The 15375-nt window shown below is 38.0% G+C and overlaps 1 protein-coding gene across 1 annotated transcript in view; it reads right to left on the reverse strand.

Moving 5' to 3' along the window:
• LOC113526151 (coiled-coil domain-containing protein 148) overlaps window positions 1-15375 on the reverse strand; it is an 82179-nt gene that overhangs the window by 49537 nt on the left and 17267 nt on the right. The window contains exons 4-6 of the mRNA XM_026912967.3: window positions 10835-10938; window positions 5315-5409; window positions 4481-4626 (exon numbers count right to left, since the gene is read on the reverse strand). Coding sequence (XP_026768768.3) covers window positions 4481-4626; window positions 5315-5409; window positions 10835-10938 — 345 coding nt within the window. The remainder of the gene's footprint in view (window positions 1-4480; window positions 4627-5314; window positions 5410-10834; window positions 10939-15375) is intronic.

Genomic DNA, 15375 nt, shown 5'->3' on the forward strand with positions numbered 1-15375 from the left:
AGTTGTGTAATGTGGGAAAAGGTGTGTTAAAAATGTTAGCAGTAAGGTGATAAGGCCTGCTAATGGGTCATTTTTAATGCAGTGGAACACCACAGAGAGAAGTAGGAGAGTGACTGTTTCCCATTTTCTCTGTGTGTGTGAGACTGTGTTTTAAAAATCGATATAATTATTTACATTCAGGACAAACCTAATAGAGCCACATGAATCTGTTATTGTTCAAAAACAAATGGGAACATTGACTCTCAAAGAATGACTCACTGCCGCATGTGTGTGTGTGTGTATGTGTGTGTATGTGTGTGTGTGTGTGTGTGTGTGTGTGTGCATGTACTGCAAAAATACACACTTTTTGTCAGAGCTATCCATTTACATTCCTACAACGTGAAGGTATTTGTAAGAGACGCACAACACACTCCCCTGCCTCCCATCAAAACCAGAGGACCGTGACTGCTCCTGAGAGTATACTACACCTTCTATGTATCAGTTCAGCTACTTGCACTTTCTTATATTACTGCCTTCTTGTTTTATGAATGAAATGTATCATTTTGCTGCCTAAGGACACATTTTCATTCAAGACAACTGGAATTTTCTCATCATAGATAGCCTCCTCTGGTCCAGGGATTGGGAACCTATAACTCATCCGCCATATCTGACTCTCAAACTGAATTTCTGTGTTTTTTGCCCCATTTTCTCTCATTTGATCATTTACCAGTTCACACCCACTAGCTCACTTATCACTTAACAGCTACCAACTGGGGAGGGTGAAGATGTGGTGAGAAGATGTGGTGACTGGTGACACGTGACTCAGAGCATGTGCTAGTCTTCACCTAGCATGTGCTGGCTTCAAGACACGTGAAGCCACATCTTTTTTTAATCTGCTGCTCATGCTAAAATACAGAGCAGCTGAACACATACAAACACTGAACACAATGTTTCGGGAACTGATGTATAGTTCATTGTGGCATTGTGAGACCCCAAGCAATGAAAGGTTCTCTTAAGAACCAGAAAATGGTTCTTCTATGGTATCACTAAACCTAAACCTATTCTGGGCACAAAGCTTCCTCAAGGGGTTAAGGATTCTTCAGTTCCTAAAGGGGTTCCCTTTCCTGATGGGGAAACACTTATCTGTAATCTTCTACATAGAATAAAAATCCCTTTCAACCATTTAGTAACACTTAAGGGCAGAATCGATAAATGATTCGAAAAACAGAAATGGTTCTTGAATGGGTCTTTGGATAGTTATATGTAGATCAGGTTGATACACAATTTGTTAATTTGCTCAAAAAACACGCTGTAATGGCTCCAGAGTGGTGACGTTCGATGCAACAAAAATCCGTGGTTGGGAGCTAAGAGAGCAAAATTACCATGCTCTTTGGGAAGGAGGGATGGCACACTCTCTCTCTCCTGTCAGTCACAGTGACACTAACCAATCATTGCTGTCTGTGACAATCAATGTATGCGGAAGAGGGTAGATAGCATCTTCCTTTAAGTGTGTTTCGCTGCCCTGTGACACAGCATGAGCAGCAGTTCACAAGGATGTGACGGTTGGCTTCGTGTGCTTTGGAGGAAGCATGTGTTTGACCAATTCTTACTGAGCAACACTGCTATGACTGTATTATAACAACAGGAAAACATACAGTATAATGAACTTTACTATTATAAACCAAGGCACCTGAAGCAACAAAGGAACTTCGTATAGCTAATCTTTAATTTTTCCAATTCTTTCATCATTTTGTCATTTTTGATCAAAAAAGAAAGAATAACCTCAATTATTTTAGCAAAGCAGGGTACGTGCAAAAGTTTAAACTGACAGTACATCTATAGGCAACATTAGATAATGTTAACCTAGCCAGAAATGTTTGCTAGTCTGATATTTTAAATATTTACCCTATACACAATGCAAAAAATGACATCTTAGCAAACGAAAATATCTTGAATATAGTTACATTTATCAGTATGTCCTATTATAAGATTCCAGTAAACCAAATGTAAGCTTATTAAACTTATTTCTAGACTTTTTTTTTTTTTTTTTTTTTTACTAATTTTGAGTTTGAAATAGTCTTATTCTCTTGGCAGATAGTTTTGTGAAATTTAAGCTTTAATACTCATTATAATCAATATTTGTTTACTGCAATCTTATAATAATAAATGCTAGATAGATTTGACTATATTTAAGACATTTAAACTTGATATCTTTTTTTTGGTTCAGTTTTTGGTTTTTCTGTGTTTTCTGTGAACCATTGATTCCGTGAATGTTGTTCTTGTTTATCACTTTGGCAGTTTCATATTGTGTAAGCTTTCATTCTGCACTTTATAAAAATGGGCCATTACAATAAACAATGCTGTAAATATTATTTACAATAACTACCTGGTATGCTATAAGCTGTATTTATATCTAAGTAATGATTTTGTAATCATCATTTTAATCAACATTAGAAGGTCTACCATTTCTGTTCTTGTTGTGTTTGTATAATAAAGTCTCATCAAGTTATAAAGTGAAAAATATAGTTAGTTTTATTCTATCTTGAATAGAAAATGAGCCTTTGCAGCAAGACTCAACCCAACAGAGTTGATTTCATTATATATTATTCTGGGTACATCCAGCTTTTCATGTAACACCAGCACCAAAAAAAAAAAACAGTCTCGTCCATGTCAATACACTCAGCAAATAAAGTGATTCATGATTTATGAAACTCTCAAATCCTTAACCTTAAGGACAGATCTGTTCATTCAGTAAAGACATAACACTGCCTGGTGCAGTAGGGTTAAGAGTCTTTCCCAAGAGCATAAGAGCAGCATGATGGTGCTATTAATTTTCCAGTTCACAGCCCAGTCACTGACCAAGAAAACGTTTGTAGACTCGGGATTTTAACTGACGTTCGTCCATCTGCTGGCTGGTTTCTGCTACAAATGCCCTATTTGACTCTCTGTTTATAGCCCCATATTTTAATGTTGAGATAATAACCACTTTTAATTAGCTTCTTTTTTTTTTGATATTTCAGTGCATTTCCAAGTGCCAAGATGAGCAGCGCTCTGAAAGGTCACATTTGCGTTTAATTGAGTCCTTTTCTTTATTACTGTAGACACAATGCAACACGGCTTTAATGAGAATTTCTGTTTCTCAAGATCTTTTTGTATCTGCTGATGTGTTTGCGTCAGGGGGAATCTATTTGTACATGCACACCTGTGTGGAAAGGGAATATTTTAGAATAAATTTGACAAATATTTAGGTGAAGTCTGCTGCACTTTGTTTCTGTTATAAGAAAATAATCACAGGGTGGTATAATGTGTCAGACACTAAGCAGAGTTCCTCTTACCACCCCGAAGTTGATTATTTTCCAGTAGCAGCACATCCTGAAGTGTTTTATTCCTTTTATGGCACAGCAATTTGCCAATGATTGCAATATGCAGTTATTAAAGAAGGACACGGCATACTTTTAAATGTTGCGGGACATCCATGGAACAAGTCAGTAGCATTTCATTTTTCTTTCAAAGACAAATCAAGTTACTAACAAAATGCAAAGCCCTTCATCCTGAAGACTTTTCCATGTTGCAAACCGTTACAGCTTACAGAAAAGTTACTGCTTTACCTCAGACTGTTACAAAGCGCTGACACTGGAGACTCATTCCAAAAATACTAAATAGACCTCTCCTTACAGAAGGCCAACAGTTACTAGTCCCTGTGAATTCACTGTTACTATAGAAATGATAACATGTCAGAAAGAGTGCATTAATAGAAACCTGTGAGTGTCTTGCAGCCGGCACTACTGTCAAAGCTGCTGTTATAGAAAATTAATAATTAACCACTATGACTTATTCAGCAACTACACTATTAAGGGTACAGTCGCGTGGTCTGACCCTCAACAGTATGTCTTTATGCTTTGGGTTCTATTTAGTATGAGTATTATTTGTACATATTATTCAGGAATTGCTATGAATTATTCAGTAACTACAGCAAAATTATTAGGAAAGGTATGTAGTTATAAGAGTGAGGAACCTCTGAGGGTTGATTTACAATATTTGGACCCTAGGGAAACAATAAATGTATCTGCACAATATCTTTTTATCTGACAGTGTAACTAAGGTAGCTAAGAGGGTTACGATGCCACTAATGTTTTACATGGCTGTCATTTTGTAATTTTATGCTTCAGCAACTTTGTAAACAAACATGCCTGGCAATTAGCCATCAACTGATTCGAAAATTAGAAAATTGCGTGACGAGGACCTGGAACGGCAGGAGAGAACAGGCAGACACAGAAAGAGTAGTGTTTTGGTTGAGAGAGTGTGTGTGTGTGTGTGTGTGTGTGAGATAGAGAGAGAGAGAGAGAGAGAGAGAGAGAGAGAGAATAGTGCTATAGATTGCATATATGGAGAGCACTGAAGTTAATGAGGATTATTTACATACAAGCAGTGTTCGCTGATCTGCACATACAACATATGAGATATCGGTGATACGAAGAGTGTGTTGTGTTTGTTTATGTACCTGCTGAAGGACTTGCACCCACTCTGCACGCTGATTGGCTGCTGGAGGCTGTGACATCAGTCTGTAGAGCAGGTCCTCTCTTAGCTGGCACACTGGCTCTACTGTGGCCATGCGAAATGCTTCACGTTCATGCTCCAAACTCAGATCTACACACACACACACACACACACACATGTATACACATCATTATCATTTTTTATTTTTTAATTGAAGATAATTTTGAATCTGATTTTTATTAATACGACTCTTTTGTCTGAACATTTAAATAAAAAACCCCACTATCCGAGTCCATAATATACTGCATTCTGTCGTTTCTGATTTCGATAATTATATTGCTTATAGTAGCAAGCTAATCTAGCTAGCTAATGTTTTGGGGAAAACAATCCATGCACAAGCTGATGTCAGTAACTCATAACTTTCAAGCAGTAGAATAGAATTTTACACATAAACTTATAGTCTTGCATTTTTCACTTGGAATGTGTTCACATTTTATCCACAGAAAAACATTCATTGCTCTGCATAAAATGATGCAATCAGCTACAGCATGCATATGTCTGTTATCTCCATTACATGGTACAAATGATGCACATACAAATGCACTCACATTATACACATCACTTAACCAAGGCAACATTGCTACATTTTAGTAATATAATCTACCCTGACTCTGACATTAGCCTGCCAAAAAACACTGCCTGATGGCATTATTGCACTCCAGGACACTAACGACAAACATCTGCTTCTAAAGAGCAGAAAAGCTTAATAACACTGTTTTTAACATCATTATATAATAATGTTATATTCTCCATTAAACTGATAATAATTCTTTATTACCAAAATGCAGCAGTTCAGTGAAAAGGTCTCCATCCTCCCCTTCTTCCAGTCTGCTTCTGCTCAGAAAGTTCCTCAAATCTGCCTCAAGTCGCTCCCTAAAACAGGGGAATGAGACGCAGCACATCAGACAGTCTGAGACTCGTTTTCAGTGTAGTTGTAGTTGTACACTCTTACTCAGTCATTCTGCTAAGGTTTCTGTGCACTTTTTGCATCTAAGGACCCATAATTATCCAATGAACCCTCAAAGAACCCCTTGAAGAACCCTTTTTTTGTACAAGTGTACTCACTTTGTTGAAATCCTCTGTTATTGGAACTATAAGACTTGAACCAAAAATAACATTTGCACATAGTTCCTGTTACACCCACATGTTGTCATTCAGCCAAAACATGTTTAGTATTTGAGGTTTGCTTCTTTAATTTTGGAGCTATGAGACTAATGTAGCTAATGAATAAGGGAAGATTATAGCCTCTAGTTTAGCATTGTATGTTCTTAATGTCTGACTCAAACCATGTTGATTTGTTCTCAACCAGATGTACTTGGTTTCTTACTCACTGTTATCTATAAAAATAGACAAACGGGCGTTGCAGATCTGAAAACAGAATCCCAGTTGCTTTCTTTTCATGGTTTGCTGTCGATAGGCACAAACATCAGGCTCAGTGATTCAGATGGTAATATGGTTCCAGTTTCATTTTTATATACTATTTATAACACTGCTGAATTATTCTGCTGTTACATATGCTAATGTTAATGGAAAGATACTATGCCGATGCATGATGAAGCCATAAGTTTCCCTTAGTTATTAGCTACACTAGCCTTGTAGCTCCAGTACAAAACTAAAGAAGCACACTTCAAACATGAAACATCTTGGCTGATCCATTCCAATGATAATAAGAAGAAAGTTGTGTAAATGGTACTTTTTTTGGCTGAGGTGTTGCTTCTGTGAAGAAAAGGCTGCAGTCACGCAAACACAGTGCCAATGAGAATTTTCACAGGTCAGATAAAAGGTGAGAGCAAAAGCGCAACTATCAAACTTTCCACTGGTGCATACTGCCTGATGGTGCTAATGAATTGGATGGCAGGATCTGCGGGTGGCTTTGTGTGTGCGTGTGTGTGTGTTTCTGTGTGTGTGTCCTGTTTGCTCGTTACTGAATCCCACATGTGTGCACCCCATTAACCTTGCCTGACTCACACACGCTCATTACCCCAGAGCTATGGCTGCCCTTCTCAAATCACACACTTTTATAAACCTGCGGGGGTCTTTCTTCTATCTCCCCATGTCTCTCTCTCTGTCTCTCTCTTTCTCTATCTGTCTCACTCCCACACACATCAATTTAAACACAATGTCACATACCTGTGTGGGAAATATACCAAAAATACAGTGCATACAGAATCTCATAAACCCGGTGAACTTATACAACAGGGTTACAGCAGACAAAGTACTGTAAATGTCTCCAGCTGAAGCTTTCTCTTTCTTAAAATCTTATCTTCTTCTTTCTTTCCTGAATTTATTTTACTCTTCCTTTCTGTCTTTATCTCCTCTCTCTCCCTCGCTAGTACGATTCTCTCTATCTGTCTCCATTTCTCCTCGTCTCATCCCAGCTTTTCCTCTCCTCCGGCGAGAAAAATGCAATCAGGAGTTTCGCCTCATCTATCTTTGCCCGTTTTGCCTGAGTGGCCAGGCAGCTGTAGAGCCGAAGGGGAATAAAGTATCTGACTGGCTTGCAAAGTATCTGACAGCCTCGGGCCATTTACAGGAAACTTTACCATGTCACCTTCCTCTTGTAGTTTATAGCTGTGGGAGAACTACAACTCCCTTCATCCACCACTAACATGTTTATCTCACAAATGTTACAACCCAGACAGCGAATGGGTTTTTCATCCAGCCTATATATCACAGCTGAAATCATGGTGATGAACTCATCCAAACTTGGCTCCCAGAGCACAACCACAGTTCAGCTGTATCTCTGACATTACATGGATGAAAAACAGTGGTGGATCATACACAGGAGAAGATGGAGCAGAGCCTCACCATATAGAGTCTTCATAAAGTCAAATTATGTTGAAATACCAACTATTTCTTTGACCAATTATTTTTTAAAAATGTTGCAGTTTCACAGATGAAAGTCTATGTTCCATTGATTTGCTCGACTTTCTTTCATGCTCACGTCCCCATTTAGCTCCATAAACTTATTATTGCACCTAGTGGTCAAAACTGCAACAAGCGCTAGTAGAAGCCCATTGGGGTAGAAATCACACTGCCCCATGATCACTCGCTGAACATTTTCAGTGGAAGAGACGCTGCAGACAAGACACAGGGTTGACAAATTTACACCAAATACACCAATACACAAATACACAAATACTCTGCAGCCACCAAGATCTTGTTTGATAACAAATAATAATAATTAAATTTAATATATTTCTACAAATAAAGGTAAAGTGTAAGTTAAGACAGTGTCCGTGATGTACAGAACTATTTCAATTGTAAGATATACTGCAAAGATTTGGAGAGGGAAAGGGGGTTTACGGAGCGGATAATGTCTGTACATCAGGAATGCATGTGCATCACGGTAACCTTGTTTCCCACACACAGGCTGAGAAAAATAAGAAAATGTGTCTCATTTTTCTAATGCCTACATTTTTTGGACTACTTTCAAGTTTTTTGTGTGGTTTTTGAGATGTAGTTGGCTGGACATTTTGCCCCGGTTAATGCTATTACCTCTCCTGTCTGCTTCTCGCACACTGCGACAGGAAACTCAGCTGCTGGACCAAACACAGTTGAATAAAGGTACATCTAGAACCACTCAAAACAAGCTGATATACTGTACACTGGATGACTGCATGTTGTTGAATATCAACTACCTATTATAGGCTTTTGCTAAAAATTCACTAGATAGTAGCCTATAGCATAAGTCAAGCGTGATAGCCTCTCAACATAAATTTGATTGAGGCTATGTTGTTACTAAAGTCATCCTGTCCCATCGAAATCGGCTAATGAGAACCTAAAATGGACTACCTTCAGCCAAAAATTAAAATGTAGCACAAGCATTAGATATGACAGGCTCAGATTCCATATGCAGTGTTGCCCTTAAATAAGGCTGCCTTAAGTTTGTTTTTTTGCTCCACAGTACAGTTTCCATTTGCATATATGACATACAGTATATGACTTCGTCTGCTATTCTGGTTCAAAATATAGGAAGGGAGCTATGCCTTATTCCATGCTTTATTCATTCCACTTTCAGTAAGACTGATAATGCATCTCACACAGATATGCTAAAAACACAGCATGTGGACTGGCATCTTGCTGAGTCACATGACTCATTAAAGGGTGAAGAAAAACAGCGGTGCAACACCAACGTCTCAGTTCAACACTAACATCTCAGTCCAATATCAACATCTCAGTCCAATACCAACATCTCAGTCCAATAACAAAATCTCAGTCCAAAACTAACACCTCAGTCCAATATCATCTCAGTTCAATACCAACATCTCAGTCCAATACCAACATCAGTCCAACAGTAACATCTCAGTCCAATACCAACATCTCAGTCCAAAACTAACACCTCAGTCCAATACTAACACCTCAGTCCAATATCATCTCAGTCCAATACCAACATCTCAGTCCAATACCAACATCTCAGTCCAATACCAACATCTCAGCCCAATCATAACACATCAGTCAAATATCGTCTCAGTTCAATACCAACATCTCAGTCCACTATCAAAGTCTCAGTCCAATACCAACATCTCAGTTCAACACCACCATCTCAGTCTAATACCAATATCTCAGTGCAATATCAAAGTCTCAGTCCAATACCAACATCTCAGTTCAATGTCAACATCTCAGTCCAATACCAATTTATCAAATCTGCTCAGGTTTACTTAGTTTATACATACTGCTTAAGAATACACTATGGAAAATTATCCATTCATTCATCTTCACTAACTGCTTTATCCTGGCCAGGAATACACCATGGATGGGACCTCAGTCTCCAGGACCTCAGTCAAACCCTAGACCCTGGTGCTGTGAGGCACCATCGTTACCCTCTGTGCCTCCTTACCCTTATTGGAAATTATTCAAAAATTAAATTGGGTGGCGTGTTGGCACAACAGGTAGTGTTGCCACCTCATAGCTGTATTGTACCTGAGTCAATCCAGAGCTCTGATAACTGTCTGTGCAGATTTTCACATGTTTTCCATGTGTGGGTTTGCTTCAGGTTTTCTGGTTTCCTCCCACCTCCCAAACACAAATTGCCCCAAGTTGTGAATGAGTGTTTGAATGTATGTGTGGTGCACTGCGATGAACTGGCATCCCATCAATGGTGTATTCCCACCTCACACCAAGTGTTTCAGAGATCGGTCACCCTGATCAGGATAAATTACTGAAGACGAATGAGAGAACAAAAAACTAAGATATCAGTCAACTAATTTTGGACAAAACTGATTTGTGAATAAACTGTTGAGATTTATTCAGGTTTCAAATCATCAATCATAAATCATAGGAAGATAAACCAAACAAAAATACTTAATAAAAGAACATTTAACTCAGATTATAACAGATTATATTATTCAGAAATACATAACTGCATATAAAATTACTTAACTAAGTCTTTTTTTATTTCATCTGTCTCAAAGATAAATGTCTTACCATTTTTGCAATTCAGTTTGAATAACTTACTCACTCATCACTGGCTTATTTCTAATTGTTTTCTATGCAATATAATTTATTGAAATTTATTCGAATATTTCATCAAATGGTACACACACTTGTGCTTTATCATCACTACTGCCTCCAGATAATAATTAATAAATATACGGTGGGGCCCAAAAGTCTGAGAACACTAGTGAATATTCTTCTGTTTTGCATTCTTTTCTAATTTAATACAAAATGTTTCATTACAAATTATATTATTGAAAACAACATGAGTGAAAAGTAGAATCTTTGAAATATTTACATGAATTTCAGAGTTTCTTAGTATTTGATATGTCCCATTTTTGCTTTAATGACAGTGTGCACTCGAGCTGGCATGGACTCCACAAGTTTGTGCAAAACCTTATGATCTATTTTAGATCAAATCCATCCGAGTGTCGTCTGAACACATGCTTCAATACAAGAGATTAGGCATGAGGAAAATCTGAGCTTTTGTACAAAGCAGTTAAAATGGTCAAATATTTGCTTACATTTAAATAGGGACCAAGAAAAAGTGTAGAATCTTAAATATTAAATAATAACTTTTACTTACTTTGCTTTAAATATTTTAAAATTCTAAAACTTTCTGTTTATTTCTAATTTTAAATAAAATTAGAAAATTCCCAGATTTTCAGTGTGATCTCAGAATTTTGGACCCTACTGTATATATTTTGTTCACTTTAGAAACAGATGTCATCTTGTTTGAGAAATGAAATAAAAAGCGTTCTTGCTGTTGGACTGTTGGACTCAGACTTCAGACTTCTGGACACTATAAGTGCAGTGCAATAACATGATGGCAAAGGGAGGAGTGGATGGTTAGGTGTGTTACCTGGCTCGGCTCAGTTTGTGGCTTTCGGAGGTCCACATGTGTCTGTGCTGGCGTAGCAGACAGCTCTCTCTCCTCTCCTGCACCACACGCAGACTCTTCTGCACCTGACACAGAGCATCAAATACAGACATCAAATACATGTGTAACTCTAGCATCATCCGCATACACTTGCTTAGTCTGGCTCAATGGTTAAAGGGGGTTTGTGGATTACTGATCAGGAGGTCAGGGTTCAAGCCCCAGCACTGCCAAGCTGTCACTGTTGGGCCCTTGAGCAAGGTCCTTAACCCTCTCTGTGCCAGGGGTGCTGTATCATGGCTCTGACTCCAACTTCCTAACAAGCTGGGATATGTAAAGAATAGAATTTCAATGTGCTATACTGTGTATGTGACAAATAAAGGCTTGTATGTCTACAGCATAGTGTTTCATGAATTGTTTGTTTTTTATTCATTTATTTATTTATTTTATTGTACAGATCCTGATCGGAGTTTTGTAATTCCCAGCACAGTTGACACACAGCTACCCAATGAATAACTCACAACACATCCACGTTACTTTTACTACATATCTAAACTCCATTTGTTTACGTAAAGTACATTAGAACACATGTACCTGCCACTTTAATTGTCTCAACACTTTTATTTTTTTCCTCTCTTACTTACTTTCTTCTCTTCTTTGTTTCAGTTTTATTTTCTTTTTTATTCTTATCTTTTTTCTCTCTCATTCTGTTGCTCTTCCATTCCTTATTCCTTATGATCTCTTTCTTCCATTCTTTATTCTTCCTTATGATCTCTTTCTCATTCTCTCTCTATTTCCTTCTGTGTTTTCCCCCTCATGTTGTTTCTTTTTTATTTGTCTAGTTTGTATGTTTGTTGGTTGTCTTACTCACTTTCACTTTTTACATATCTAGTTTTTTTTCTTTTCTCTCTCTTATTCTTACTGTTTCTCTAGCTTTCTCACTGTCACTTGTGAACCAGCAACACTACCTGCTGTGCCACTTCTTGAGGTCACTTCCAGTTTTTCTCTTTCTTTCTCACATTTGCTCAAGGACTCAACAGTGGCAGCTTGTCAGTACCGGGATTCGAAATTCTGATCAGTAGTCCGGAGCCCTAACCGGTGTCCCTGGAGGACTAGTGGTTAGGCCTCAATGCAGGGCCTGGGTTCAATTCCTGGCCAGGGAGCCAACCCCAGCCACTGGAATTGCACATGACAAGCGCACTCTCAGTGCTGGTCCCAACCCCGGATAAAACTGGGGAGGGTTGCGTGAGGTAGGGCTTCTGGCAAAAAATACGTGCCAAATCAAAATATGTTGACCAATGATCCGCTGTGGCGACCCCTAACAGGAACAGCTGAAAGAAGAAGAACAACAACAGTCCGGAGCCCAAACCACTGAGCCAACACTGAAAATCCTATTTCTCCCATTCAGGGAACTGAATCCAGGTGACAGGCAGAGGTACAGACCACTATACTAACAAGGACAGATTTCTTTCTCAGTGTCTTGTTTTCGTAGAGAGGAAAAGTGCCATAAACAAACTGTTGAAGACTGATAAATGTATCTTCTTCTTGTGGACATGAGCAGTAAGAGATGCTAATGGATGTGAGATGATGACTTGTAATTTTGTCCATTGAGAACTCAAAGCCAGGAGGTTTTAGCAGAGCGGAAGGAAGGCATGGAGAGAGTACAGCTGAAATGACTGAGAGTGTTTTCATTTTGGTTTCATATTACCAGTGTTGTGGTTACATTATGAGCCGCCGGGCCAATTTGTGTTAATACTCAGCCACTTCTGGTTATTAATAGGCTGACTTGTCAATAGATTCTGCTGTGCTGGTTGTTTTGGTCATTTTATTGACTAAAAGCTATAGGTAATCACATCTAATACTTGAAATGGCATGCACACAGCACACAGTGTGCAATAGTTACTTCAAACTGTGAGCATTTGCACTGGCCCACTTTTGCACATCCTGCACTAATGTACAGTTAATGTCTCTATTTTTATTTTATTTTCCTAAATTTTTATATTTCTACATTTTGTTTACTTTATTAATATTATTTTTTTTATTTCTTGTATCTTCCTGTTACTGTACTAAGCACCAGTACATCAAGACAAATTCTTTGTACATATAACCCTACGGTAATTCTGATTCTGATAATGAACAACAACTCAAGGTCTAGCTTAGTCGCTATTGAGGTTGTCTGCAGTGTGTGAGTGCACTTATTTCCAACAACAGGCAGATTTTCATTCAGATCACTTTAATTGCACACAACTTGTACTGCATGCAACTAAATGTGCGACTTCTGGTGGCAACTTGTTGCACCATAACTAATTTAAGAGTTTCACAGCAACGGGGTGAATACTTATGCAATCAAAATTTAATGCTTTTCATTTGTAAATACATTTGCAAAACCGCATCAATTTTCCCCACTTCAGTATTATGGACTATTTTGTGTAGATTCATGACATATAATCCCAATGAAGTCCAATTCAGTTCCAGGTTATACAAAATGTCTCCATGTATTGCCCTTCCTTTCTGTGTTTTTTCTTTTATTTTATTTTCTGTTAATTTTCCACTATTATTCTTTACTTTCTCAGTGTCACTTCTCTCTTTCTCTCTTTCTTCTTAAGGTCAATTTCACTTTTTTTTCTCACATTTTTCTCACACTCTTTCTTTCTCACATTTATTTGTCATATTTCTTTCTCACATATTTGTCAGACTGACCACAGACACTCATCTCTGAGTATCCTTGCATAACCTCCTTTATTCTATGAAAGGAGGAAATAAGTGAAGTGTCTTTGCTGTGAATTTTTTTTTGTCTTATCCAAAGCAACTTACAACTGCGCTAAGCAATTTTCTTTCCAGGTTGTAACACTACAAAATGTGGAAAAGTCCAAGGGGGTGAAAACCTATGGAGTGCACTGTAATATATAATAATATAAAATATCATTGTATTCTTATTCCTGTTGTCTCAGAAAGTTCATTAAATGAGAAATGCGATATTAAAGGGAGAAATTCAAGTCCTCATTCTAACTTGTTTCTACAATTCTTACATCAAATAATTGAAAAAAAAATTATTATATAACATATTGCAATAATAGTACATATTATAATAGTAAAATTAATTGTGGCTTTTTCTCTGTGTTAAAAACACCTTTTTGTTTTTGAATTATTAGACTTTGACTTATTTTATCAGGAGAAATGTGCTAATAGATGAATATTGATCTTCCCATCATGTATTCATGTGGCCCATACTGAAGGAGAGCAACACTTGTACATGGGGTGTCTCCATCTTCACAGCAGCTCAAGATATTGAAGACTTGGTAAAATACCAGTGCCCCGAGGCAGCTTTCTGATTTCCAGAGAGCCACTACAGAGCCCTTGAGCAAAACATGACTGTTCAGCTGTATGCTTTTATCAAATAATCACATATAAAATGAAATTTATTCATTACTTTCTATTCAGATTCCACTGAAGGCCATAGGAAGACAGCAGCTAATCCAGATGACACTGTACAACCTCACACACACACACACACACACACACACACACACACACACACATAGACATACATCTTTATCCAGACTGCTTCACTGTGTTATCAGTGCTGCATACAGTACACGTCCTATTTCCCAACAGACCTGTCCAAATTGAGAGCACACAGTATATTATGTTAAGCCTCAGTACCTGGATTCCAACACATGGAGTGGAAATAAACCCTTAAACCCTTTTTCTTTGCTGTGTTAGGTCTTGTTCCTGGTCAGATTGTGCATGGTTCTTACTAAAAATTACTTTTTTAATTGTTTTTTTTTTAATAATATAGCTTTAAAAATGCAAACATCTGATTTTTTTGTACTGTGTCTATGTACACTCATACTGTATATGTACTGCTGATGACTGGAAGAAGAATTTTACTGTATAGTGTAACTGCCTATTTGCATATGACAATCATTTTTTGTCCCCCTTTTTTCCCCTAGTTTGGTCACCTGCCCATTCCCACCGACCAGAAGCCAGCTCCCCCCATCATACGACAGCAACCCACAAGGGAGGGTGAAGACTAACACATGCTTCCTCTGAGACATGTGAAGCCAGCCAACCACATCTTTTCATACTGCTGCTCTTGCTGCATCACAGAGCAGAGTAGTAACACACTCAGAGGAAAATGCAATCCACCCTCTTCCGCATACATTAGCTCACAGAGGCTTATGATTGGCTAGCATCGCTGTGATTGACAGAGGAGAGAATGTATGCCATCCCTCGCACCAAGAGAGCACAAACAATTTCACTCATCGTCGAGGGTTATCATTTTTCTTTTGTGCAACAATAAATTCTTTAATCTTGAATCAGGTGTGGAAAATATAATATTAACCTATAATACCATGCCATATTGCACTTCTAGGACTTTTGCCTTCATATGACTGCAGGTTGTACTGGTGTGTATGTTTACACAGCCTATGCACACAAATACAGAATAAAAAACATAGGCCCAAAGAGTATAAGTGCTGCACTGCTGGTATAAGACAGCTGAATATTTACCATCACTGTTTTTC

This window comes from Pangasianodon hypophthalmus, chromosome 5 (genome assembly GCF_027358585.1).
Source record: "Pangasianodon hypophthalmus isolate fPanHyp1 chromosome 5, fPanHyp1.pri, whole genome shotgun sequence".
NCBI lineage: Eukaryota > Metazoa > Chordata > Actinopteri > Siluriformes > Pangasiidae > Pangasianodon > Pangasianodon hypophthalmus.